Source organism: Artibeus jamaicensis, unplaced genomic scaffold, assembly GCF_021234435.1.
Source record: "Artibeus jamaicensis isolate MK-2021 breed Jamaican fruit bat unplaced genomic scaffold, CSHL_Jam_final contig_497, whole genome shotgun sequence".
Taxonomy (NCBI): domain Eukaryota; kingdom Metazoa; phylum Chordata; class Mammalia; order Chiroptera; family Phyllostomidae; genus Artibeus; species Artibeus jamaicensis.
Genome location: NW_026521863.1, coordinates 11,249,773 through 11,277,663, shown reverse-complemented (window position 1 = coordinate 11,277,663; position 27,891 = coordinate 11,249,773). Strand labels below are relative to the sequence as shown.

The window sequence follows — 27,891 nt, the reverse complement described above, 5'->3', positions numbered from 1 at the left end:
ACTCTTTATCATGGAATGGTAGTACAGAGAATCCTAAGTATCACACAACAAAAAATCACTTAGGTTTAGAATGGGTTATACCGAGCATGTAATAATTAAATATAGTCGCATTTGACTTTCAGGTAATATTTTTTCATTAAATAGATGACGAATGAAATCTCAGTCAGGAAGTAGCCAGAAAGCTCCTTGGTTGCTTCATTTCCTTTCTTGTCAGTGACGGAAATGGGCAATAAAATGTTTCATAAGGTGATCCCACTAGGGCAGCCCTTTTCTCTCTGCGTAAGCTCGAACGCATCTGGCTCTCATGCCCTTTGGGAGGAAGAGAATTCAGGCAGAGTGCAGTGAAGTGGCTTGTCCAGGGGCTGGATTAGGAGGAGGGGTGCACATGCATATCTTTCGGTCCCTGTTGCTCTGTGCAGCCTGGAGCCAGAGCCCCAGAGGCAATAGGAAGGTGCAGACAATAGTTGCTCCCCAGCACTCATTGCTGGGCACTTGGAGAGCTGATGTGGCCACGCCCCCATGGACAGCTGAAAATTGATTCTGGGTCCTCTGTTGCCATGGTGGATTACACAAGTCAGCACGTCCTCACTCGGGGAAGCTGGCCTCTGGACCATCTTCCTTCATGGTCTGCTCCTCACCTCTTTCCTGGACAGGCAGCTGCAGCCCTCTGACACCATGGCAGGTGCAGTCAGCAACCCGCAATGACAAGTGCAGTCAGCAGGCTGTTCACTTATTCAGCTGATACGTGTTGAGTGCTTGTTGGGTTTCACGTTCAGTTCTGCAAGCTGGGGATGCAGGAGTGAACCCTCCCTGAGGGTGCCTGCCTTGATGGCACTGCCAGTCCTGTGGTAGAGACATGCATTAGACGGGGAATCACACAACTCACTCATTACAAGTCTGGAACCTGCTACAGAAGCAGACAGTGCCATGAGCCGTTGCAGGGGCCTAACCAAACCGAGTCCTGCTCAGCAGAGCCAATGGAAGAAGCTAGTGGCCACCCTAGGAGACCACCCTAGAGAGCCCCAAGCCCAGGGCCATGCGTGCTCTAGACGCTCAGAAAACGTGTGCACCAGAGAGGGGCCGGTTGAGGGGAAACCCCCGGCCGGCCGAAACTGAGTTGCTCAGATACAGCTCCTTGTGGCCTTGTGGAAAAGGCTGTCCAGGTGGCCCTGCCGTTGACCAGTACCTTTGCTTTCCACTTCAGGCACAGTTTGACATCGCGGTGGCCAGCGAGATCATGGCGGTGCTGGCCCTGACCGACAGCCTCAAGGACATGAAGGAGCGCCTGGGGAGAATGGTGGTGGCCAGTGACAAAAACGGGCATCCTGTAACGGCAGAAGATTTGGTGAGCGCGTCCACTGGAGGGTGTCCAGAGGGCTCGCTGCCCCTGCTGTTGTGGTCAGGAGGATGAAGGTTTTCTTTCTCCTGTCCGCGTGTGCAATGGGAAGTCAGAGAGTGCTGCACACACCTTTTACCCTCACAGGCGTTTATAATGTGCTTGTAAATGGCCGCAACCAAAGCATGTGAACTTTACTTCACCAGCTTTTCCCGATTCTTTCCAGTCTTGATCTCGGCTGGGCCTGGAGCGAGGTCATCCTGCAGCCCGTCTGTGGCTTCTGAAAAAGTTTGATCTCTGCCAGCTTGAAACTGAGGGTAAATCCCCTTTCTAAAGATAGGAAGGAAGCAGGCCCACCTTTGTGAAAGGGAAGATTAAGTGAACCTGGCACATTTTGGGCTTCAGCTTGTTCCCTGGGTACCCTGGCTTCTTTAATTGTGTGCCTTAGGTTTCGGTTTTCCATTGTAAAAGCAGGTCTCCCTGGACTCAGTGGTCCTCTGCCAGCTCCACTTTGAGGGGGTGATGCTTTCCATAAAGCGCTCGCGGAAACCTGGCACCCCACAGCCCTTTGTAGTTCCTCCTCTCATTTGGCACGCTAATCTCTTCTGATAACCATCTATAATGTTACTTTAAGCCCCAACAGTGAAGTAGTTATTTCATTTGTGTGCACATGTTTATAAGGACGCACATAGGCCTTTGTGTGTGTGAACAGCCATTACTGTAAGTGGAAGCTTACTTCCCACACGGTGGGTCCCAGGCAGTAATGGAATCTAATACATGCGCTGCCAATTGAAAAACAGTTGTGCAAGGGGAAAGGCAAGATTAATATTTTATTGATTCCAAAAGCTTAGAACATAATATGAATCCTTTGCCAACATGTCTTGATTACTTTTTGGCTGCTTCAGAAGAAATGTATCTCACTGACTCATCTCATAGGTCTTTGTCAAGTAAATTAAATAAATATGTTCATATCAGCAGCTTTATGGAATGCTTCATACTAAGCTTAAAGAGAAGCCCATATTCAGCTTGGTATAACAGTACCGCTTTTCAAAAATTGCCCAGGCCCTTACATTTCTTTACATTCCTCTCAAAACTGACATATTATAGTTCCTATATAAATATATTTCTTTGTATTGGATTAACTTTAAGTACTAATAAATATACTGCGGGGGGTCAGTTGAAACTTAATCCTTAAATATTATTTCCCTAAACCTACTTTTTTCTGTGTTATAAAAATCTTGGATCCGACATGTACTGAGTTTGCCTTTTTCTGTTATCTTTTGTGTTTCTTCTTTGCAAAAGTACTTAATCTCTGCAGATTGCATTGCACTGAGTTGGAACTCTCCGCAGTTGGTCCACCATAGGAAATTAAGGGAGGACTCTCGAGCTTCTATACTATCATTTTACTACCTTGTGGCTTGTTTTCAACTTGGTCAAAAGGATTTATGTATTGCAGTGAAAATTGGAATAGATGGCCTCTAAACTTTCCTAGAAGATAATTGATTCTGATATCCCCCAGAAGAATATGTTCAAGCTCCCCGCTCCATGGCCTCAGGACATGGAAAAGGTGACCCAGCTTACAGTGGGCACGGTGGCCCCAGCTGTCCTTGGAGGGGAAGTTCTTTGCATGGGTTTAGTAACAATCAGAGTGTAAGGAGCAGCAGAAGATGAGATGGGGCATGGAAAGCCAAGCAGGTGCTAACCCACCTGAGACAGTCCAGCAGAAATGCCCAGTTCCCTTCCTCTTTTAGTTTCTTGAGCAAGGTGTATTTGACCAAGAATTACAAGCAAAGATTGTGTGCAGAAAAGCAAGCAAACTACTGTTTTTCTTCTACCTTCTAACACCTGCTCTGTGTTAGGAACAGAGAATTGATTTATTTGCACCAATCCTTGCTGGCAACTTTAAAAGGAAAATATCTTAATGTATTTATAATTTCTTACAGTGTATATTTTGTAAAATCAAGTGAGAAATAAATTGGATTTCCTTACATAAGTCTTAAATGGTGAAATATTGGAAAAATAGCAGTTGATCACCTAAAAGAAATGTACCCGATTGGTGATAGAAGGAGAGAGTAATAAACTCATGCCCTTTGCAGAGAAGGAGGAAGAGTCTAGATTCTCCTCGCTGACCTGTTCAGAGCTGCCCACGCCACTTAATGTTCTCACAGCTGCAACCACATGCGTTTGCTCATAGGATAGCCTTCCCATAACTGACTGGTTGGTTAAAAGACAGTTGCCCTCAAGTCCATAGAGTGCACAACAGCCCAAGTTAATGCTAATGCAAACTGTGGGTGGGGAGGGAGAGAAAGATACTTGGCCATTGTCTTTAGAAAAGGTGGAAGGGATTTTTATTTAAAGTGTGCCATGTGGCCTTATTTGACCAACTTTTTTAAAAAGATTATTTATTTATTTATTTATTTATTTATTTTCTGAGAAAAAGAGGAAGAGAGAGTGGGAGAGAAACATCAGTGTGTGGTTGCCTCTCACATGTACCCAACTTCAGACCTGCCCTGCAACCCAGGCATGTGCCCTAACTGGGAATTGAACCAGCGACCATTTGGTTCTCAGGCCAGCCCTCAATCCACTGAGCCACACCAGCCAGGGTGTGACCGACCCTTTCCAGTAGTGCTGAGACTTCATTTCTGTTGTCTCTCCTCTCTGCCAGGAAGGGGGACTCAGCAGGGGCCCTGCCCTGAAATTCTTAGGACTGGGAGGAGGCAGCCTCACTCTAGGCAGACAGAGGGTGTGAGACACGGAAAAGAAGAAGCCTTTCAAAGGTGTCAGTGTTGGGACTGCCTTCTCTGTCTGGGGTGAGACGTGGAGAGGCCGTGGGAAACAGAAGTGGGTGCTTTGACACGGCGCCCCCACCCGCTCTGTGAATAGCCCCGTTCCAGTCCTTCATGTCTTCCTTTGGGCAATAATGAAATCTCTGCTGATGAAAACATAATGAGCAGATTTGCCTGAAAACACCTCCAGGCGGCCCGCAAGGCCCGCTTTCTGGCAGACCTCTTAAACACCCTCAGGGAAGGTTTTGGGAAAACTGCAATGACTGTCACTTCCCTGTCACTCATTAGGTCCTGCGTGGCTGACATGCATCCAGGGGGCGAGGTGGATGGACCAAGGGTGCTGTGCTGTGTCACACATAGCCCGGGGGTGACAGCAGCCTGTGAGGATGCCCACCCAGGGGACAGGCCGTCAGGCGGGACCAACTTTTGTCAATAATCAGTGTTGCTTTTTCCTTAATGGGAGAAAACATTTATTTAGCTTATTTTGTCATTATAGTTGACCTACAGTTACTTTAGTTTCAGGTGTACAACGTAGCGATTCAACATTTATATACCTTGTGATCACCGCGATAAGTCTAGTAACCGTCCTTCACTACACGTAGTTGTCATACTGTTGACTCTGCTCCTTGTGCTGGGCCTTACACCTCTGTAGTGTCTTCTCATAACCGGAAGCTTGTGCTTTTTAATCTCCTTCCTTTTTTCACCACACCCTCCACGCCCTCCAGCCTGGCAACCTTCAGTCTGTTCACTGTATCTATGAGTTCGTTTCTGTTTTCATTTATTTGCTTAGTTTTTTAGACTCCACATGTCAGGGAAATCATTGGTATTTTCCTTTTTCTGTCTGACTGATTTTACTTACCAGGATAGGTCTTTCCATCTTGTTGCAAATGGCAAGATTTCATTCTTTTTGACGGCTAACATTCCATTGTGTATTTTCTCTATCTGTTCATCTATGATGGACGCCCAGTTGCTTCCATATCTCAGCTATTACTGGTAATGCTGCAGTAAACATAGGGATGCATGTATCTTTTTGAATTATTTTTTCCTTTTTGATAAATGCCCAAGAGTGGAATCCTGGGTAACATGGTAGCTCTGTTTTTAGGGTTTTGAGCAATCTCCATACTGTTCTCCACAGTGGCTGCACCAATTTGCATTCCCAGCAACAGTGCACCAGCATTCTCCTTACTCCGCATCCTCCCCGAGTTTGTTATTTGTTTCCTTTTGATAATAGCTGTTCCGACAGGTGCAAGGTAATACCCTGTGGGTTTGATTGGCGTTTCCCTGGTGTTCAGTGACACTGGGCATTTTTTCATGTGTCTGTTGGTCATCCCGTGTCTTCCTTTGAGAAAAGTCTGTTCAGGTCCTCTGCTCATTTTTTTGTGTTTTGTTTTTACTTTTTATTTTTTAATTTTTTTTATTGATTATACTGTTACAGTTGTTCTATTCCCCCCCCTCACTCCCCTCCACCCTACCCCCCGTCCCCACCCTTACCCCCCCTTTAGTTTATGTCCATGTGTCTCAAGTTCTTTAGATTCTATATTTCCCATGCTATTCTTGCCCCCCCTTCTATTTTCTATCTACTGTCTATGCTACTTATTTTCTGTACCTTCTCCCCCCTTCTCCTCCTCCCACTCCCCTGTTGCTAACCCTCCTTGAGATCTTCATTTCTTTGTTTCCACTCCTGATCTAGCTGTCCTTTTAGTTTGCTTTTGTTTTGGGTGTGGTTGTTAATAACTGTGAGTTTGTTGTCCTTTCACTGTTCATGTTTCTTTAACTTCTTTTTCTTCGATAAGTCCCTTTAACATTTCATATAATAAGGGCTTGGTGATGATGAACTCCTGGAATTTGATCTTATCTGAGAAGCACTTTATCTGTCCTTCCATTCTAAATGAAAGTTTTGCTGGATAGAGCAATCTTGGTTGTAGGTCTTTGGATTTCATGACTTGGAATACCTCTTTCCAGCCCCTTCTTGCCTGTAAGGTCTCTTTTGAGAAATCTGCTGACAGTCTGATGGGGACTCCTTTGTAGGTGACTGTCCCCTTAGCTCTTGCTGCTTCTAGGATTCTCTCCTTCATTTTAATCTTGACTAATGTAATGATGATGTGCCTTGGTGTGTTTCTTCTTGGGTCCAACTTCTTTGGGACTCTCTGAGCTTCCTGGATTTCCCGGAAGTCTATTTCCTTTGCCAGATTGGGGAAATTCTCCTTTATTATTTGTTCAAGTAAGTTTTCCACTGGTGGCTGTGCCTTTCCCCCTTCTGGTACCCCTATAATTCGGATGTTGGAGCGTTTAAAGATGTCCTGGAGGTTCCTAAGACTCTCCTCATTTCTTTGAATTCTTGCTTCTTGACTCTTTTCTGTTTGGCCATTATTTGCTTTCTTCTGGTCCACTCCATTGATTTGAGTCCCAGTTTCCTTTTCATCGCTATTGGTGTCCTGTGCAATTCCATTCATTTCAATTAGTTTCGCCTTCATATGTTTCTCTAATTTGTGGCTATAATCAACCAGTTCTGTGAGGATCCTGATCACCAGTGTTTTAAACTGTGCATCTGAGAGTTTTGCTATTTCTTCATCGGTTAGATTTATAGGCTCTGGGGCTTTGAGCTCTTCTTGCGCCATTTTTGGTCTGTTCGCGCCCTTTAAGTGTGAGGAGCGGCGCCTTGTACTCCCAGGTCGCTGGGTTGTGACGCTGTATGTGGGGGCGTGGTCAGAGCGGGGAAATGGCGACCCCCTCTGCTGTTTCTCACAGCTGGGTGAGGAGCAAAGCCTTAGGTGGTTCACCTGGGCGGGGCCACTCAGAGTCGCTGGGTTATGACGCTGTATGTGGAGGTGGGGTCAGAGCAGGGAAATGGCGGCACCTTCCCTGCAGTTTGCCGCAGGGACGGCTGGGTCCCGGTCCAATTGCCCACTCCCTCGCTTGTCTATCCGCGCACCAATGCATGACCACAGTCAACCCGAAGTCCTGCTCCCTCGCTGTTTCCCCCGCGGTCACTCACTAGGTCGCTCACTAGGTCCAACCCTGCGCCTGGATTCCGTGCGCCTGAGTCCATCTGACCGAGTTTTCCTGTGCAACCCCACTCCAGCAGCTGCTGGTTTCTCCCCTTACTGGTCAGGCTGAAGAATTTGTTGTTAACAGACTTCTGGAAAGTTCAATTTTCTGTGTTCTGGCTGTGTTTTCTGTTGCTAATATTTAGTTGTCTCTAAACTTGGTTGTGTGAGAAGGCACGGCTTATCCACCTATGCCTCCATCTTGGCGGAAGTTCCCTCTGCTCATTTTTTAATTGGATTATTTTTTTTAATTTATTTATTTTTTTGAATTGATTATGCTGTTACAGTTGTTCTATTCCCCCCTTCATTCCCCTCCACCCTGCCCCCCCAACCCCTCCATTACCCCCCTTTAGTTTATGTCCATGTGTCTCAAGTCCTTTAGGTTCTATATTTCCCATACTATTCTTGCCCCCCCCATCTATTTTCTATCTACTGTCTATGCTACTTGTTTTCTGTACCTTCTCCCCCCATCTCCTCCTCCCACTCCCCTGTTGCTAAACCTCCTTGAGATCTTCATTTCTATGTTTCCTCTCCTGATCTAGCTGTCCTTTTAGTTTGCTTTCGTTTTAGGTGTGGTTGTTAATAACTGTGAGTTTGTTGTCCTTTCACTGTTCATGTTTCTTTAACTTCTTTTTCTTCGATAAGTCCCTTTAACATTTCATATAATAAGGGCTTGGTGATGATGAACTCCTTGAATCTGGTCTTATCTGAGAAGCACCTTATCTGTCCTTCCGTTCTAAATGAAAGTTTTGCTGGGTAGAGCAATCTTGGTTGTAGGTCTTTAGATTTCATGACTTGGAATATTTCTTTCCAGACCCTTCTTGCCTGTAAGGTCTCTTTTGAGAAATCTGCTGACAGCCTGATGGGGACTCCTTTGTAGGTGATTGTCCCCTTAGCTCTTGCTGCTTCCAGGATTCTCTCCTTCATTTTAATTTTGGCTAATGTAATTATGATGTGCCTTGGTGTGTTTCTTCTTGAGTCCAACTTTTTTTGTACTCTCTAGGCTTCTTGGATTTCTTGGAAGTCTATTTCCTTTGCCAGATTGGGGAAATTTTCTTTTATTATTTGTTCAAATAGTTTTTCCACTGGTGGTTGTGTCTTTCCCCCTTCTGGTACCCCTATAATTTGGATATTGGAGCGTTTAAAGATGTCCTGGAGGTTCCTAAGACTCTCCTCATTTCTTTGAATTCTTGCTCCTTGACTCTTTTCTGTTTGGCCCTTATTTGGTTTCTTCTGGTCCACTCCATTGATTTGAGTCCCATTTTCCTTTTCATCTCTATGGGTTTCCTGTGGAATTCCATTCATTTCCCTTAATTTAGCCTTCATATGTTTCTCTAATTTGTGGCTATAATCCACCAGATCTGTGAGGAAGCTGATGACCAGTGTTTTAAACTGTGCGTCTGAGAGTTTTGCTATTTCTTCGTCACTTAGATTTATCTCTGGGGCTTTGATTTCTCCCTGCGACATTTTTGGTCTGTTCTGGCCCTTTAAGTGGGAGAAGCGGCGCCTTGGAGTCCCAGGTCGCTGGGTTGTGACGCTGTATGTGGGGGCGTGGTCAGAGCGGGGAAATGGCGGCGCCCTCTATTGCCGCTGCAGCTGCTGTCTATCGCCGCCGCCGCCGCCGGTCCAACCGCTCACTCCCTCACTCGCGCGCAATTAGGCAACCACAGTCAACACGCTGCACCGCCTCCCCACTGTCTCCTCTGCAGTCGCTCACCCGGTGGGTTGCTCGGTCGCTCACTAGGTCCAATCCTGGGTTTGGAACCCGTGCGACTGGATTCGCGCGTCTGGATTCCGCTCCCGGTCCGACCGAGCCCTCCTTTGTAACTCCTCACCCGACGCCGGTTTCGCCCCTTACCGGTCGGCCTGAAGAATTTGTTGTTAGCGGACTTCCGAAAAGTTCAGTTTTCCGTGTTCTGGTTGTGTTTTCTGATGCTAATATTTAGTTGTCCCTAAACTTGGTTGTGTGAGGAGGCACGGCACATCCACCTAAACCTCCATCTTGGCGGAAGTCCTAATTGGATTATTTTTTGATGTCGAGCTGTGTGGCTTTTTTACATATTTTGAATATATCATTTGCAAATATATCTTCTCTCGTTCAGCAGATTGCCTTTTTGTTTTGTTGATGGTTTCTACCAGAAGCTTTTTTTTTTGGATGTAGTACCATTTTTTGTTGTTGTTGCCCTTGCCTGAGGAAACATCCAAAAAAAATATTTTAAGAGTTATGTCATAGAATTTACTGCTTATTTGTTCTTCTAGGAGCTTTATAATTTCAGGCTTTACATTTAAGTCTTTAATCCATTTTGAGTTATTTTTCATATGGTGTAAGAAAGTGGTCTGGTTTCATTTTTTCCATGGATCTGTCCAATTTTCCCTTTTATTGAATGGACCGTCTTTACTCCATTGTATGTTCTTGCCTCCTTTTTCATGTAATAATTGACCATATAAGCGTGTGTTTATGTCTAGGCTCTGTTCTTTGTGTCTGTTTTTGTGCCAGTACCATGCTGTTTTGATTACCATAGCTTAGTAGTATAGTTTGAAATCAGGGAGCACAAAACCGCCAGCTTTGTTTTTTTTTTTTTTTTTTACTCAGGCCTTTGTGGTTCCATATAAATTTTAGGATTATTTATTACAGTTCTTTAAAAATGTTGCTAGTAATTGATGTGGGTTTCTTTTTTCTCTCCTTTAGGGGGTGACAGGTGCTTTGACAGTTTTGATGAAAGATGCAATAAAACCAAATCTGATGCAGACCCTGGAAGTAAGTGATTTTTTTAATAGAAATTGTTGACAGTTTGCATTCATTGCATTGCCTGTACGTCCCCCTGCAACGTGGACATGTCTGGCCAATGTGAGCCCACTGGGAACATCGGAGTAATTCTTTGGCCTTCCAGAAAAAGCTAAAAGTGTGTTTACAGTTCTTTAATATAATTTGTATCTTGGCTAATGAAGTCCAAATTGACCAGAGCAGGAACTTAGAATTCAAGGTTTGTCTGATATCCCAGTAAGCGGTGTGGCCACATTTACGTATTTTCTCTTGCCTTTTCTTTACTTAGTGTCTCATAATAATTAGGTTTTGAGTGTTCTTATTTTTGTTTTTCCCACACAACACATAGTAAATGCTGAGAAGTGTTTTCTAAGAGAGTATGCTATGCCCTGCTTTTATAAAAATATGTGTCTTGTCTTCCTTGAACTTAAGTTTCCTTATCAAACAAACTACCTCTTTTTTTCATCCAGGTTTTTAGTCACTCATCTTGCTCGTTTGACATATTAATTGTCTACTTCCCCCCTCCTAGCTAATGAGAGCCCAGCTGCAGACCTGGGGGGTGCGGTATCTGGGTCAAGTTGACAGAGACGAGTGGGAAGGAGGGAGTGGGGTCAGGAGAGGCACTGATGGACCAGTAAGTGTTTTAACAGTCAGCTCCCTGGGTGAAAATCCCTGACTTGTAGCACTTGCCAATTTCTGTGGTGTAAATGTTCCCACCGTGACCAGTTTCTGGCTCCCTTCCTGACACCGCTGAACAGTGGAGTTGGGAGGAAATGCGTACACCATCAGTGGTGCAGGGGTCTGTTAGTCCTCGAGCCGTAATGGGACAAGGAGAAGGGCAGAGGGCAAGCACGTTAGGGGAATACATAGCAGAAACACAAATGGAATATCCATCCAATGATTCATTTATTCAGCTGATACAAAGCTGAGCTTGAGCCTTCACTCTTCCATTTACTAACTGTTCAGTGCTTTAATAATCTCCTTCTGCCTTTTCTCCCATGTTACGTGGTGAGAGTCACAGTGACTCCCTGACCTATCGAGGTCATTACAGAGACTCAGTGTTTTCCGAACACATAACAGGCCTTGCAGGTGCTTGGGCAGGGCAGTGAGCACCAGCGCCCCTGCCCTCTGGGAGCCGGCACTGTCAAGGGGGAGCCAGACAGTAGAGAAGGAAGTCAACACGTAGCCTGTCAACTGGTGGCAAGGATTGGAGAAGGAAAATAAGAGGGAATGAGGGGACAGAGAGTGACATCTGAACCGAGACGGGAAGAAACCAAGCATGTATCTGGGGGAAGAGTAACGTTAGTGCAAAGGCCTTCAGCAGGGACGTGTTTGCAATTAGAAGGCACTGGCAGTGAGCAAGAATCTTGGTACAAGACAATACGATGGAAGTGTGGACCAGAGAGGACTAGAAGGTCCCCTGCAGGTGTGACAGGAGGCCATCCCCTGAGCCGGGGAGGGCAGGGCTGAAGTACTACTGAGGCCTGTCACTCCTGCAGCTGAACTTCCTCTCCTGATCTGGCCATCAGGGCAAACAGGCTCTGACGTGAGCTATCTTGAAACAAACACTTCCAAACCCTCCTGGGGCCCCGGGGCCCCATCCAGCTCTGGCCACATGTCTCTGCTCCCCTCCCAGTCGGATGTCATTGTCTCTAACTGGGGTCCACACATTCTCACCTCCCCTCTCTCCTCAGTAACTACAGCCTGACCTCAGGGTCCACTCCTACCAGGGTCATCTGTCACTCTCTGTGACTAGATCTTTGTTTCTCTGTCCTTGCCTACGTGACCTCAATGGGGTCTGATCCAGCTGATGGTCCTTCCTTCTGGGTCACTTCTTCCAGATTCTGTGACATCTCAGTCTCCGGGACCTGCTTGGTGGCCTTTCCTCCATCTCTGGCTTCTTCACTGGTTTCTTGGCTCAGCCCCTAAATGTTGGAGGGCCGGAGACCTCGCTTCTCCAGCTGTGCTCTCCCCCACTATCAGCCATGTGGTGACCCCCGAGCTCTGGTTCTGACTTTCCCAACCTCAGAATTTCACACTTGTAGGTAGAGTTACCAAGAGCCACTTGGGTGGGTAAAAGGCATTTCGAACTTATTAAGTAAGATCTTTGATCCCCAACCTCCTCCTCCTTCCTCCCAACTTGCTCCTTCCTCCAAACCCAGTTAGTGAGTGTTCCAAGCCAAAAACTTAGAGGTCATCCTGGAGGCCCCTGTCCCCTCCCCAGCCTGCCTCCACCACCCGCGTGCCCACCTACCCCACTACCGCAGCCTCCCAACTGGCCTCGCTTTTTCCATGCTTTCTTTCTACACCTTTCCCCACTCAACAGCTCTGAAGCCTAATCCAGTTCCTGCAGCCCTCCTGCTTAGAGTTCCTGGGCGCTGCCCATGATCACTCCTGGCCTCCCGAAGGATCTGGCCCCCACCCTCACCTATCCCCGTCTCTTCCCTCATTCCCTCTCCCTCCCAGCCCAGGCCGGCTCCACGCAGACACCGCCAGCCCAGATGCTCCTCCTGCTCTTCATGGCTCCTTCCCTTCTCTCAGGTCTCATGTCATTTCAGTGTCAGCCCCCCAGAGAGGTCTGTGAGCCACTTGGTCCAGTGCAGCCTCAGTCACAGACAGGGACTGTGACTCTGCCCCGTCACAGTCTGGTCATTCCCTGTATGGATGACACGGATGTTTTCCGAGAGCTCCCGGGGCCTGGTCTGCTCACTGAATTTCTCCTCCCACCCGGATGAGGGCAAGACCCTTTCCATCCAGTCGCCTCGTACCCTGAGCTCCTGAAAGTGCCTCACATGATCAGGTGCTCAGTAAACACTCGTGGAATAATTAAGTGACTACTTAACATTTTCACAAACATGGCTCTTAAGACTACATACTTGTTAAATTAGTAACAGAATGAATGGGAAAGATATATGTAAAGAGACATGATATTTAAAAAAGTACTTGCACTTTCAACATATATTCCATTCGAAAAGCCAAATCCCTTTAGTGAAGGGACTGGCGGGCTGGGCTCTCCCAAGCCGTTCTCATGAGCTCATATGCACCTGTTTTCCGTTCTCGAACAGACAATGGGCATTGTTTACAAAACAAGCACAGCATCCAGTTAGCATAACTGTGCGTGAACTCTGCCAGCTGGGCCCCTGCACTTTCACTGTAGATGAACCTGGCTCATCCATGGCACTAGGAATCTACATTAGTAAACAATCTAAAAATCAGCGACGAGTGTACAGACTCTGCTTTCGCACTGTCATTTGAAGTCACTTGACTGTTAGGTCCACAGGAGGTCATCACGGGTCACTGTGCTGCAAGTTCTTCTCACCAGGACTTCTCAACCCTGGACGCACACTCCTGTCACCTAGAAAGACTCAAAGGTGCAGTGCCAGGTTCCATCCCAGAGCAAGTGGGCTAGAATGAATGGGGCGTGATGCCTGGGTCCCGGGGATTCTCATGTACAGCCAGGTTGCGCATTTCCCTGTGGAAGACTTAAGAAGAGAGAGAACGCTGACCTGTGTGGCTCGGTTGGTTGTGTGTCGTCCCCCAAAGCAAAGTGACGCCAGTTAGATTCCCGGTCAGCACATGCGGGTGGGTTACCGGTTCAGTCCCCAGTCAGGCGCATGTTAGAGGCAACCGATCGATGTTACTCTCTCACATTGATATCTCTCCCTCTCTTTCTCCCTTCCTTCCCCTCTCCCTAAAAATAAGTAAAATCTTTTTAAAAAAAGAAAGAAATATTCCTAACATTATACCATGGGTTAGGAAATACTCATGTGCTGGTTTTGCTGTCCTGTAGGGTAGCCACTAGTCACACTTGGTTACTTCAGAACAAATTAGTTTAAATTAAATAATGTGCAATTTAGGCCTACATTCATACTAGCTACATTTTCAGTAGCCTCATGTGGACAGTGGCTACTGTATCGGATGGTGCACACAGAGAATGTTCTCAGCGCTGCAGAAAGTTCTTTTTGGACAAAGCTCTTTTAGGCCTTTGAGAAGCAAATAGGTGATGTTAATCTTATGAAATGTTTGTCCATCATGGAGAATATCTATAGGTTTGTCATCGTGAGAAACCAAGATAGTTCTTGCATTACTTTCCTAAGTGTTCTGCATATAAAGTAAAATACTAAACTCAGAAGATAGCTTTATATCTTTGAATTAGTCATGGGATTTTTTAGACAAAGCATTTAACTTCGCACTGTGTCATCGCTACAGACCCCAGTTGTGTGAGGGTATGTGTCTGAATGTCTACAAAGATCCGTACACATTTTTACATTCCGACTCTGTACTGGGAGTTCCAAAACCAGGGCTCTAATACTGCCTTAGTGATTAACACACCCTGTGGCCTTTAATTTTAGATGAAAATTAAAATGCTGCTGACCCAGTCCTTAGAGTGGTTATATCAGGAATAGCAATGTGTTTATGCTGATCCAGCCACACCCTGTCACCTGTCCACCCTGGAGACCAGTGCCCGCTGCTTTTCAGACAGATGGCCACGGTCAAGGTTGCAGTGTGTAGAGGAGTGGAGGCAGCTGCCTGCCCAGGGACAGAGCCTGTGACCTTGTCCTCACTTAAACGTTTCCCACCTTTGCGAGCTTACTCGGGCGACCTCGTGCTGGGACTGGTAAGCTTAGGTGGTACAGACTTTGTCTTTTAAATGTTTTCTTGAGAGTATTTGAAAGGTTTATCTGAATAGAAGTAAGAAATCAGCCCTGGCTGGTGTAGCTCAGTGGATTGAGCACAGGCCTGTGGAACAAAGGGTCGCTGGTTTGATTCCCAGTCAGAGCACATGCCTGGGTTGCAGGCCAGGTCCCCAGTAGGTGATACATGAGAGGCAACCACACATTGGTGTTTCTCTTCTACTCTTTCTCCTTCTCATCCCCTCTCTCTAAAAATAAATAAATAAAATATATTTTTTTAAGTGAGAAATCAGACATACGTAGACAGGTGGACCCAGACACTAAACATACAGGTATACATATCCATAAACATACGTGTTTGGATTTCATAGTCCCAGTTTTATTTCCACATACATTTATGTGACCTTCTCAGGACCCTGTTACCGCCCCTCCCGAGGACTTGGGGAGGAAAAGTCAGTAGAGAACACACAGAGTGGCTTTGATAAACTCTGTCTTTTTCGTTCTGAGAGATGATTTTCCTTTTACTTCCTGCTTTTGTTCTGCTTTCTCAGCTTTGAAGCGTGTTCAGCCCGCAGCCCATCGGGGTCTGTGGGAATCGTCCATGGCTTGCAGCCCCCACCTCCCGCACGTTACCCCTGTCCCCCCCCACCCCGTGTCAGTGAAGGGCAGCCTGTGTTTTCACAGGTGGGGCTGAGGCTTCGTGTACACAGACCCCGGGGCCTTGGCTGGGCTCTAAATAAAACCTGAACACTTTCATGCATGTGGGTAAGTTCTTTTAGACAGGGCTGCAGTCTGTTCTCATTGAGAAAGGGAAAGTATAGACGTAACATTAAAAATAAATGTATAGACAGAGTTCTATTCAAAGAATTAAAATGTAATGGCTATCAGAATCTTAACATGTGAAGACAAGCAATGAGAAATACTTAAAACAAAATTTTTAAAAATCAAAATAGTGAGCTTATTACTGTGAATATTAAAACTTTATGCTTACTTATTATTGCAAATACAATATCTCTATGTAGTTGGTCTGCTGTGAACTGAATTGATTTTTACGCTTAGTTTAAATTTTTCTTGAACTAATTTATTAATGAGAAAAATAAATAAATAACCCTCTGAGACCGTCAGTGTCTAATTCCATTTGTTAAAAATACAATGTGAAGTAACGTGAACTACAGTCAGGGATTTATACCGTGGTCGGTGAGGCAGCGAACACGGTGGCCTGTCAAAATTCCCACGGGAAACAGCTGATTCTTAGTGCTTTTTCTCCTTGGTTTAGCAATAAATGTAGAATAACACTGGTCTAGGATACATAAGGAACATGGGCCTTTGAAAGAGGGTGTTGTAACTTTCTTCAAGAGAATCCGTACATTAAGTTTGCAGCATTAATAAAAGCGGGATGGCTCAGGTGAGTCTTGTGAATACCCAGCAGTCTGGCCCACCTCGTTTGCCCCTAACTGAGCTCCACTTGTCTTTGGGGGTTCTAATTTTTTTGTTCTCCCTCCACAGGGGACGCCTGTGTTCGTACACGCTGGCCCCTTTGCCAACATCGCCCATGGCAACTCTTCCGTGTTGGCCGATAAAATTGCCCTGAAACTGGTGGGCGAAGAAGGATTTGTAGGTAAGTCATTTCTTCTCGATGTAGTTGTTGCAGAATATTGAAAAAATCTAAAAGATAATGGCTGGAATAGAGTAATATCTACACAGGTTTGACATCATTCTTTATTTTATTTTTTTTTAAGATTTTACTTATTTATTTTCAGAGGGGAAGGGAGGGAGAGAAACATCAATGTGTGGTTTTCTCTCGTACACCCCCTCCTGGGGACCTGGCCCACAACCTAGGCATGTTACCCTGACAGGGAATCGAACTTGCGACTGTTTGGTTCACAGGCCGGCACTCAATCCACTGACCCCCACCAGTCAGGGCAACATGCGTTCTTTTGGATCCACCCTTCACAGGTGGTCATAGTATTGGAAAAGCCCAGTGGTCTGGGCTCTGCTGGTGAAATGATATTTTGATGGAACCGTAGATTCAGATGTCTTGTGCATGTGGGTTTGCCTGTAAGCTCTGATACTCGCTGGCTGAGAGACCTTGGACACATTTTAGTGACCCCTGAGCCTCAGTTTTCTCATCTGTACAATGGTGATGGCAATATTGTATCCAACCTTATGGAGTTATTGTGAAAACTAAATGAGATGATTCATTCAGCAGATATTGAGGACCTACCGTATGCAAGGCGTGATACTTAGAGCCAGGGATGCAGAGTAGACCTGGCCCCTGCCCTCTGGGAGTGCCCTGTCTGGTGCTGTTTGTAACCTGCCAGGAGACAGTGCCCATTCAGTGTTAGCCATTATTAGCAGTGGCAGTACTACTAATAACTTGAAATGAAACCAGTTGACTCTCCCTCAAATCCAAGTACATGTCTGGTGGCCTGATAGAGGCAAGAGTCCCAGCCAGTCCACGTGGAACTTTTCACTGGCAGGACTTCCAGCGTTTGCTGCTGTCAAGCTCTCCCTTGTGGTACCTGTTTCTCTGGCTTTTGTTGGATATTCCAGCCAGAAAGGGGGGGGCAGCCACCGCAGAGTTTGCGCAGTCAGTGCCAGGGTCGCCCCGCCCCCCACCCCTGTGATAGTAAGGCCGTGACAGAACAAAAGACAGACAAGCAAGGATCCATGCGGTGACCCCTTATCTCGACATTGAGGGGTTACACTGACAGATTTTCACCGGCCGACTGGTAATGTCCATTTACCACTCATGTCTTTCACACCAGTCCTCAGCCTTGTGTCAGACTCCAAAGTGAGTTATTAGAAAGACTCTGCCAGACAGAAGAACTTAGCTGGGCACTTTTATCAAGTCCATTCAGGGCTGCGAGGCTGCTCAGGAGTTCCTCTCAGACACAGTCAGCAGCAAAGGAGGATTTACACAGCTCATTCTTCAAAGGCCTGCTACACAGCTCCCAGGGCTTGGCGTCTGCAGTGCCGAGGCCACGAGGAGAGTGGCTAGACGCTGCATAATGGATTCGCTCAGTTGATCAGGGCATAATTGTGGCACTAATGCACAAGGAGGCGGGGTAGAGATGGGCACTGAAAAGCTGGGTGCTTTTCGGAAGGGGTTGTTCTAATGTATTCGGTCCACAAATAAAAGAGCTTCTAGGAAAAAAGCACACTATCCTGTGCTGGCGAGTTCTCTGCCTCTGTACCCTGTACCTCTGTACTCTGTACATAGTAAGTACTCTGTTCTTACTGTGTCAGTGCATACTTATGCAATACACGGTACCATGGCAAAGCATCTTCAAAGGTGGATGCTGATGACGTCTGCAGAACATACCAGCTCTCTGGGTGGTCTCAGACCAGCCACCCACTGGCAGCGGAGGCCCCTCACTCTCAGAAGAGGCCCACTGGGCAGTGTTCCTTTTATATAGTGCCGCTGCCCCACCTGGTCTGCAGGTACCACATACCTTTGACCTCTGACCGGCTTTCTGTGCACGCAGCTGAGTCTCTTGCACAACCCTCTATTCCGCCGTGGGCTGTCTCAGCCAGCAGACTCCTCTCTGTGCCCCAGCCTCCCACGCTGTCCCCTGAGGCAGAGACACCATTGAGTCACTCTCCTAAAGCCTCTTGAGCCCAGGAAGCAGGGAGAAGTTTCATCCTTCCCACTGGGAGGTGAGAAATGGGACTGACTCTTCATGTTGACCATTTCCTTTGAAGAAAGGAAGGCTTCTAACCTTGTCAACCCTTTGAAACCTCCAGGTGGCTGTTGGGCCAAGGGATGCATGAGTTCTTTTCAAATAGTCTCTTTGCCAGGGCTGCTGGGTCCGGCCTCACCCTTTGGCCCCATTTAACATCCTTCTGCAGAAGTGAAATGCAGTGGCGTGTGTGTATCTGAATCCTGAGGAGGAATCCATGTCCTTAGTCATTATTTACAGGAGACTCTCTGTCTTAACATATAAAAAGCTCAAACCCAAAAGAGAAAGGTTGATAATTTGGGTTACATTTAAAAAAATAAATTATGTACTGTATGATAAAAAAATATAAGGTTAAAAAGCAAGTGACATTTACAAAGGTAATAGACAAATGAACAGCATTCACCAAGGGCTACAGATTGATAAGGGAAAAAAACAGTCCAATAAAAAATGGGCAACAGATTTGAAAAGGAAGTAATTTGTCTCAGGACATACTTACGGAGCTTCTGCTGTATGTGGAGTAATCTGCGGGAGGAGGCGGGGAGCACATTTCCCGCCCACACGGACCTGTGATGGGGGGCGGAAGACAGGCCTGTCAGCAGAATCTCAAACTGGCAAGTCCAGTGCACTTAGGAGATGGAGAGTCATACTGATTAACTAAGAACCTTGAGACGTGATGGGCATCTCTTAGATGGACCTTTCTTCATACTCTTGGCTTAATCTAGCTTTTTGTTCCATCCCAACACACATAAGGAATTATTTTGTCTACTCTGCAGTAATTCCTTTGCCATAATGGACTCAATACTCCACTTAGACCCGAAACAGAGTAAAGTTTATTTAATTAATTGCAGAAATTTGTCGGACTAGAGCAAACACATCATGAGGATCTGGGGAAAGTGCCATGGTCACTGTGAGTCCTGTTTCTGCTCTAGTTCACGGGCCTCAGGGGAATCCACTCGGCCACAGTGAACGCGGTTGAGGCAAAACATTGCTTTGGCATCCAGCCCCAATGATGTGTTCTTCTTAAGGAAAAAAAGAAGAAAGGAAGAAAAGAATAACAGCGAGTTCCTATGCTTTTAAAACTGATCTCATATTTAAACTATTTGTAGAGATTTCAAACCTACACATGAACCGTAGTTTTCAAGTTTTACTTTCTGTTCCCTTAATTTGATTTCGATCCCAGTTTTGAATGAATACCTTGGAATGCAGCCTACACTTTTATAGCCAGGGGTTTCTTAACCGATGATCACCAGCCACCCCCTCCCATAATTACATGCCTAATTATATGAAAAATAGAATTTTATAATGATAAAATTATAAATTTTAAAACATTAAAATTCATTTAAATATAATCATAAATTTTTAATAATATATGCATACCACAGAAAAGCTCCACAGTTCTCATTCAGTTCTCCAAAGGTGTTTACAACTTAAAAAAAATAAAGGACCGGGGTCTGCGTCTCAAGCGTAACGGGTGTGCTGTTCAACCTCACTCTTTGCGGCGATCCATGGGAAGACCCGGTGCCTTTCAATTTTCCAGGCACGTGTGACATCATACACTCTGATCCTAAGTGCACGTCAGGAAGTTACCTAATTGAATGAGTCTTCTCCTTGCTATCTGGACAATTACACAAACCCAGGCTGGATCCCCCTGCCGCTGCCTGGGTATGTAAACAGACAAGACAGCAGAAAAGAAAGATTAGATCATTCCCCCATTTAAATCATTCAGCGGTCTTGGCTTTGTGCATTTGAGGATTAAGATTCAGAGATCAGAATGGGTAGCCATAGCCATTCCAAGACAAATTCAGTGGGGTTGGGAAACAAAGCCATGTTAATATTTTCATTATTAATGCTCCCATTCTCTGAGCTTGAACCTGATGCTGAAGATGTCCCAGACTTGGTCACTTAATCCTTAAGCAGTTCTGCGGGATGGCTCTCATTATCCCACCCCCTTTACAGAAGATGCAGCTGGAGCTTAGGTAATGAAACGCAGACTCTGCCACCACTCAGCCCCGAGTGGTGGGACATGGGCCCTCGGGGCTCCTCTCACCTGTGCAGACAATCCCTGGCTCCTCTGCCTGCAGTGATTGTCTCAACTCTCTCTCTCTGGTTCCCAGCCCCCCACTAAAAAGTAATTCATTTCAGATGACCTGTCTGCAGCAGTCACAGTTAAAAATCGTGCCAATATAATTATGTTCTGCCGATAGATAGTAAAGTGTGCCAACAGAGGTAGAATACTTTGGGTTCCTTTTTCTTTTCTTCTCACTACTTTAAAAGATCTTCCCCCGATACACTGCTAAGAAAGGTTATGTCTTGGAGTCACACTCTGCCGCCTCCTCCCTGCTCCCCCCACCCCACGTCCTTTGGCCAACACCTTTAAATCTTTCTACTTGGGCTTCGGGACACTGTGCCACTTGGTTACACCCCATTACTGGCTTGTCCTCTGTTTCCATTTGTACTGCTATGAAAATTTTAATATTCCTTTATTTTGGTAGGAGAGAACCAAACCAAGCATTCCTGTGATTTCACCCACTGTTTAAAAAAAAAAAAGTCTAATGTCAAGTGACTGTCCATCCAGCTTTCAAAGCTTTAATTCTCCCAGGCCTCACCCTGTTCACATTATTTAGAAACACCAATCGCGACCCACAGTCCATGCATCTTTATTATACTTCCGATTTTATTCTCTAATGATCATGTTTGCAATTAAACCAAAGGTGAAAGGGCAGAATTATTGGAGCCCCTGGCTGAAGGTGGCGAACTAACCTTCAGGAAACTACTAGACACCAGTAGTGTTTGGTCAGCCCTCTGTCGAGGAAAGAAGAGCAAGCGAAGGTTGTTTTTACTGTTTTCGGGTCCTGATTTCTCCCCCATAGCTCGGTGCCCAGCGTCGCTCTCCCATCCTGTCTCTGCTGGCCTCGAGTCCGCCCCACCTGTCTCTTCCCGAGCTGTTGTAGTAGAGTGTAGCCCTCTTTTATTCCATCAGCTAGTCTGTGTCACCCCTGCCCCCAAAGGTGAAATGTTCTGGGTACATATTTCCAGAATGCAGTATTCTGGAAAGCATGCGGATTAATGTAATAAACACCCATGTTCCCTCCACTCAGCTTTGTCAAAATCACAGCATAGTGCTGTGTGCTTCAATGTTTCTTAATAAAACATTAGAGACTGGGTCCGGGTCCCTGTGACCCTCCCTCCCCTTCGTTCCCTTTCTGCTTCTCTAGAAGTCACCATCCTGATTTGGGGGGCGGGGGTACCACTTCTGAGCGTGCTTTTCTAGTTTTATCACATGCACATGCCCCCATGAAAGGTCTACAACAGACGTTCAGACTTCCTCCGATCGCAACACCAGCATCTCAGGAATTTCCATAGTACCCCGGGCCAAAGGAGACACCTACGACTTCCATTCATTAAGTAGTTGGGTCCAAACGACTTCATGGGTAAATCTCCTAGCAACTGAGCAGCTGTCTGAACAAAGAATGCAGAGACCCTCCAAGAGAAAATAGTATTTCGTTCTGAACCAGCCACCATAACTTGTTAATGAGATGGGTGTCCTTGCCGGGCACCGAACAACTTTTCAATCCCAGAATCAGTCGACACTTCAAACCTCATTTCCTGTTGCACGTTGGCTTTCAAGCAGTTCTCACTTTTGACTGCAGCAACCACCCAAAATTTAGCTTCGCAAACATATGACGTCAATGAAAGGCACCCAACCGATGATGGTGGGGTGGTGAGCCCCCTCCCACTAGGGGAACACACATTGCCCACCAGAAGCGAAGCAGGGCTGAGTTCCCTCAAAACTGAACACGTCCCACGGTGCCTCTGAGCTCAGGACGCCTGAGCCCATAAATTTGGGGACCGCAGATCTGCAGCATGTTTTTGCAGCATTTTTAATATGTCTTAACATTTTATGTGCTAATAAATGTTGCTCTCAGCATTGTGCTATAGCAGGGTCAGCAAACGTTCTCTGAAAGGGTGAGATAATAAATATTCTTGGCTCTGGGAGGCCCAGCGTGGACTCCGTGCAGAAATTCCACTGCCAGGGCATAGATGGCGCGTGGATCGAACAGGCAGGAACGAAGGCGGCTGTGTTCCAGAACATTTATTTATGGGCTTTGGCATTTGCGTTTTATATAGGTTTCACGTGTGATGAAATGTTCTTCTTCTGATTGGTTCTTAAACATTAAGAAATGGTTTTTAAAAGGGAGAAAGAAAGTTTAAATCTGCCCTGCTCTGGAACGTCCTACTTTTCATTCCTGGTCACCTTTTTGCACGTATCCGAGCAGCTGCGCTCAGAGAAGCCTCCCTGTTTCCTGCGGCGGCGGCCTCTGGCTTCACCTCCCCCTGCCTTCCCTTCCCTCAGTCTGCTCGCACCTGGTTTGGAGAATGTCAGGGCTCCCTCCACATCAGGGCCTTTGCACATGCTGTGTTCTCAGACTCAAAGCTCTCTCGTAATGGGTGGTTTGCTCCCTTGCTTCCTTCGCATCTCTGCTTCACTGTCAGAGGGGCCTCGGTGTGCGTGCAGCTGAGAGAGCACCCCCTCTCGGCCAGCACCCCCATCCTCTGCCTCGCCAGCTGCGGTGCGTTTGTGGCCTGTCTGTCCCACCACTGGGATGGGAATCTGCTTCAGCCCTGGGACTTGGCCACTTTTGTTCAGTGTCTGTCCCCAGCCTCTGAGTAAATGCCTAATCCACGTCTCCCCGAGTCAAAGAACCCCACAGAGGTAGGGAGCAGTCGAGAAAATTTTCACCTTGGAAGTATAAGTGTGATCAGCTTGGGTTCTGGGTACAGCCGCGGTTCCCATCCTGGCTCTGTTCCTTGTCAGCTCTGGGACTCTGAGCAACTTCCATAGCCCAGCATGTCCCAACATAACACACCCCTTTGCTTTTTTAGAGCAAGTGCCACAGTGAGACTCAGGTACTACGACTTTCTATATACAGTGTCAAAAACAATGTGACGTGCTAGCCGTGCTATAAAAGCATTTTATGATGACAGTTTGTACTTCACTGTGTATTCACTAGGAGAAATACCCATTGCAGCTCCACGAGAAGATAGAAATTCTGAGTGGTCAGGGGCTGGCACCCATGTCAGTGCCTGGTGCAGCCCCAAAGGCAGGTGCAGCAGGACTCGTGTGTGGTTGGCATCTCAGGTGACCAAGTGGTGACTGGCTTTGGTGATGCGGTTTTCTAAAAAAGTGAGCAACTCTTGACAGAGTTCTACAGAAAACGAAGGTTAACCTTCTCTCAATGTCCACGCGTGTATGTGTTCCTTAAACATTCAGTACATACCCATACCTTGAAGAAATACTTTGCATTTTTACGTGAAACAGATTGAGGGAAGGGTTCAAGGTTCATATAATCCTGAACGGGTTTTTCAACTCCAGGAGTGTCTGGGGGGAAAATCGTGAGTGGCAAAGGGTAAGCCTTGGTGGGACGGCCCTGCCCATGGCGGGACGCCAGCTTCCTGGCCCCACTCACCCAACGCTGGCAGCTCCCCCCCACCCCAGAGAGAGCAGGCGCCCCCTCGCCTCCGGGAGCTGGCAGCGGCCCCACACCCCAGTCTCCTATCTGTAAAGCCAGGGGAACAACACGGCCTAACACGTGAGGCAACTGGACAGAAATGACATGTGGAAAGCACCTGGGGCAGGTCCTGGCAGGGACAAGTCTTTGCTGGAAGTAACAAGAGTTTACCTTCCTTCAGGGCCTGCCAGGTGCTGTACATGTGTTTGTAGGAGTGGTAATGATCCTAGCAAGTAGTTACCGGAATAACCCCTATTTTACAGGTGGGGAAAGCAAATGTTCATTAGCGCAAGTCATTGGTTGTGCGAGGCAGTCAGCTTGTTCAGGGGGAGTAGGAATTTGGACCTAAGTCCCTGTTAGAAGGGGCTTTATTGCTTTGTAAACATTTGTTCTCGTCCCTATCATCACCCCGGAGCCCTGTGCATAGCGAGTAACAGGCATTGAATAAATGTTTTCTTGGATAAAAAACTGTGATTACACATGAGTTTACTGAAGGCCTTATGTCCCGGTAAACGTGTCTGAATGTCCACTAGGCTTTTTATGGTGAGTTAAGAATATTCACCGAATGGTTTGTTGATGGGGTAATTAAGTAAATTTATTAAAAGAGTAATTAAATAAAAAGAGTAAAATCTTTTGAAAAAGCCCTGGCTGTTGTAGCTCAGTGGATTGAGCGCAGGTCTGCGAACCAGAGGATCATGGTTCAATTCCCAGTCAGGGCACATGCTTGGGTTGCAGGCCAGTTCCCTGCCGGCCAGTTCCCTGCAGGCCAGTTCCCAGCAGGGGATGCACTAGAGGCAACCATACATTGATGTTAAAAAAAAAATCTTTTGAATAAAGTAATAAAAGATGTTTGGAACTTTAGGGGAATGTCTAACCTGACCTTGACTGTTTGCATTTACAAAATGCAAATTTCTTTTCAATGAGGTATCTAGCCCATCCCTGCTTATGATTTATATACATATTCCAAGTAATAGAGTGCTCATAATGTAGTTCTGCTTACCATCATAAAATGTGGAGTTAAAATAGGACCCTTGTCAAAACGTTGTCTTGCGGAGATTACTGCTATGAAAGTTAACTTAAAATGATTCTAGAATGTGAGGCAGAGGTTAAATTTGAGTCTTAAAGTTCGTAAGCTGCATAGTCTTTTTGAGAACTTTTTAAAAAATATTCATTGCACAACGACTTTTAAATTTACAATATATGATTTCTCTCTGACTCCAGCTTGGCTGAGAACTTTTAGCCTGGATAGAGTCAAATGACTCTCACCTAATATATAAACCGCAGCTTAGAGAACTGCAGTTAGATGAGGTTATTTTTAAGCTTTTAGCAGTGTTTCCATAATTGCAACATTGTATTGCTGTTCTCATACAAAGAAAGCGCAGTGGAATTTTGAGTAAGGACTAGTAGGGAGCTAGTCGCAGCTAAAGAACAGGAGATCCTTCCATGGGATGTCTTTCGGGGACAGAAGGATTCACCGAATATGACTCCTCTCCGAAAGTCTCGACCTCTTACCAGCCTCAACCACGAATGTCATTTTAACCATTAATGCTTTGATACAAGTAATATCAATAAAAAAAATACCTAAGGTTCAAAATAATTGTGCGAATGACAAAGTACTTGGGAATCCAGTTCAAAATAAAGCAGGTAAAGTAACTAGAGAGGTGAAAGAGGCATCTCAATGAAATGGTACAGGGCAACCTCTTGCAACAGAAGAATTTAAATGGACTGGCGAAACACAAGCTAACAACCAGCCTCACTGACTAGTGAAGCAGAGTTACGCTGATGTGTTCAGGAACACGGCAGGGAAGTGTTCGTGCTGATTCATCATCACTCAGGAGTCCTCGCCAATATCCTAAAACAGGAACAATTAGTATAAATATTGGAGGGGAGGAGGCAGGTTTTTCTTCTGTGTGTGTGTGTGTGTGTGTGTCATATGATTGTGTAACTAGAACAATTCAAGACACTTATTTTAAGCAATAAAAGTTTCAGTTGGCTACTTGGATGCAATGTAAATATGTAAAAATGAATAGTTTTCTTTTATATCAACAATAAAGTCTGATGTTGTACTGGGGAAAATATCCTATTTTTTTTTTTTTTGCATCTCCAAGACTACAAATACCTAGCAATAAGTGTAACAACAAACGAGCCTGTAGAAAGAAAGCTATAAAAGTTTATTGAAAGACACAGAGCAAGACTGAATCATGGGTGAGTCACTCACCATGTCCTTGGGACTAATCAGTGGTAAACGATCACTATTCCTCTGTCCAACTGAGATGTAAATGACCATAGGTCGCTGTACTGGACCATGCTGTGCCGTGCTGTTCAGTACTATACTACATTGTGTAGTTACCATAACAGCTATGGGGGGAGACGAGCTTCCCAGTACATTAGTAACCATATGTGTCTAGATTCTAGAATAGGTTCATGCAGATAGGCAAGGAAATAACTGTAATAATAGTGGGTGACTTACCTAACTCTAGATTTCAGAACAAGATAATACTGACCCAATAATAGAGATAGACACATGCAAAAAACTTGTATTCAAAACTTGTACCATCCTTAAGTAGACTATTTCATTATAGCTAAAAATAAATAGATGACATTTCGGATCAGTGGCAAATGGATGAACTGATGATTAAATGATATTCAGACATTTGGCTATTCATTTTAAAACAAATTTTACAGTAGTGTATCACAATATATTCAGGATAAAGATCAAATTTTGTAATGTGAAAAATTAAAACTTAATCTTCAAGAAAAGAGCAAAAAATGTTTAGTATTATTGCATAATAGATTTATTTGGTACTTGTAAAGGTGTTTGTGAAATATAAAATAAAATAATTGAGTTGTAAAACAAATATATTTCTCATATTTTAAAAATGTGCTAAGTGCCTGCTACATGTGATGAAAAGGTTTGAATGAAGCAGTCAAACTATTGCTTTTATTCATCTGGGGAAACACATTCATGGTGACTTTCTACCCTTTTTTTGTATTCTTGAAGTTTTTACAATTTGTGTGTGTTACTTTTAACACACATACCTGGCAAGTATTTTAAACGAGGAAAAATTGACGTGAAAAGTGTGAACTAAGTGGACCCTCAGGAGAAACAGCTGGGGCCCAGTGGGCAGACGAGGCAATGGACGTGGGCGGAAGCGTGTTGGTGGGTGCCCGAGATGTGGGGAAGTGAATTTCATGGTTGCACGGGGCCATCTTGGAAGGGAATAAATGATAATCTGAGAGGTTGTGCTTTCGATGACTGGTGGAGATAAACTGACAATTTTTATTTATTTTTTTAAAATTTTTTTATTGATTATGCTGTTACAGTTGTTCTATTCCCCCTTTCATTCCCCTCCACCCTACCCCCCATCCCCACCATTACCCCCCTTTAGTTTATGACCATGTGTCTCAAGTCCTTTAGATTCTATATTTTCCATGCTATTCTTGCCCCCCCTTCTATTTTCTATCTGCTGTCTATGCTACTTATTTTCTGTACCTTCTCCCCCCTTCTCCTCCTCCCACTCCCCTGTTGCTAACCCTCCTTGAGATCTTCATTTCTATGTTTCCACTCCTGATCTAGCTGTCCTCTTAGTTTGCTTTTGTTTTAGGTGTGGTTGTTAATAACTGTGAGTTTGTTGTCCTTTCACTGTTCATGTTTCTTTAACTTCTTTTTCTTCGATAAGTCCCTTTAACATTTCATATAATAAGGGCTTGGTGATGATGAACTCCTGGAATTTGATCTTATCTGAGAAGCACTTTATCTGTCCTTCCATTCTAAATGAAAGTTTTGCTGGATAGAGCAATCTTGGTTGTAGGTCTTTGGAGTTCATGACTTGGAATACCTCTTTCCAGCCCCTTCTTGCCTGTGAGGTCTCTTTTGAGAAATCCGCTGACAGTCTGATGGGAACTCCTTTGTAGGTGACTGTCCCCTTAGCTCTTGCTGCTTGTAGGATTCTCTCCTTCATTTGAATCTTGGCTAATGTAATGATGATGTGCCTTGGTGTGTTTCTTCTTGGGTCCAACTTCTTTGGGACTCTCTGAGCTTCCTGGATTTCCTGGAAGTCTATTTCCTTTGCCAGATTGGGGAAATTCTCCTTTATTATTTGTTGAAATAAGTTTTCCACTGGTGGCTGT

At 45.4% G+C, this 27,891-nt stretch overlaps 1 protein-coding gene across 1 annotated transcript in view; it reads left to right on the top strand.

The window, feature by feature from the left end:
- MTHFD1L (methylenetetrahydrofolate dehydrogenase (NADP+ dependent) 1 like) overlaps positions 1-27,891 on the top strand; it is a 173,935-nt gene that overhangs the window by 63,788 nt on the left and 82,256 nt on the right. Inside the window, exons 18-20 of the mRNA XM_037156849.2 lie at positions 1,205-1,345; positions 9,859-9,927; positions 16,074-16,185. Of these exons, the coding sequence (XP_037012744.2) occupies positions 1,205-1,345; positions 9,859-9,927; positions 16,074-16,185 (322 nt within the window). The remainder of the gene's footprint in view (positions 1-1,204; positions 1,346-9,858; positions 9,928-16,073; positions 16,186-27,891) is intronic.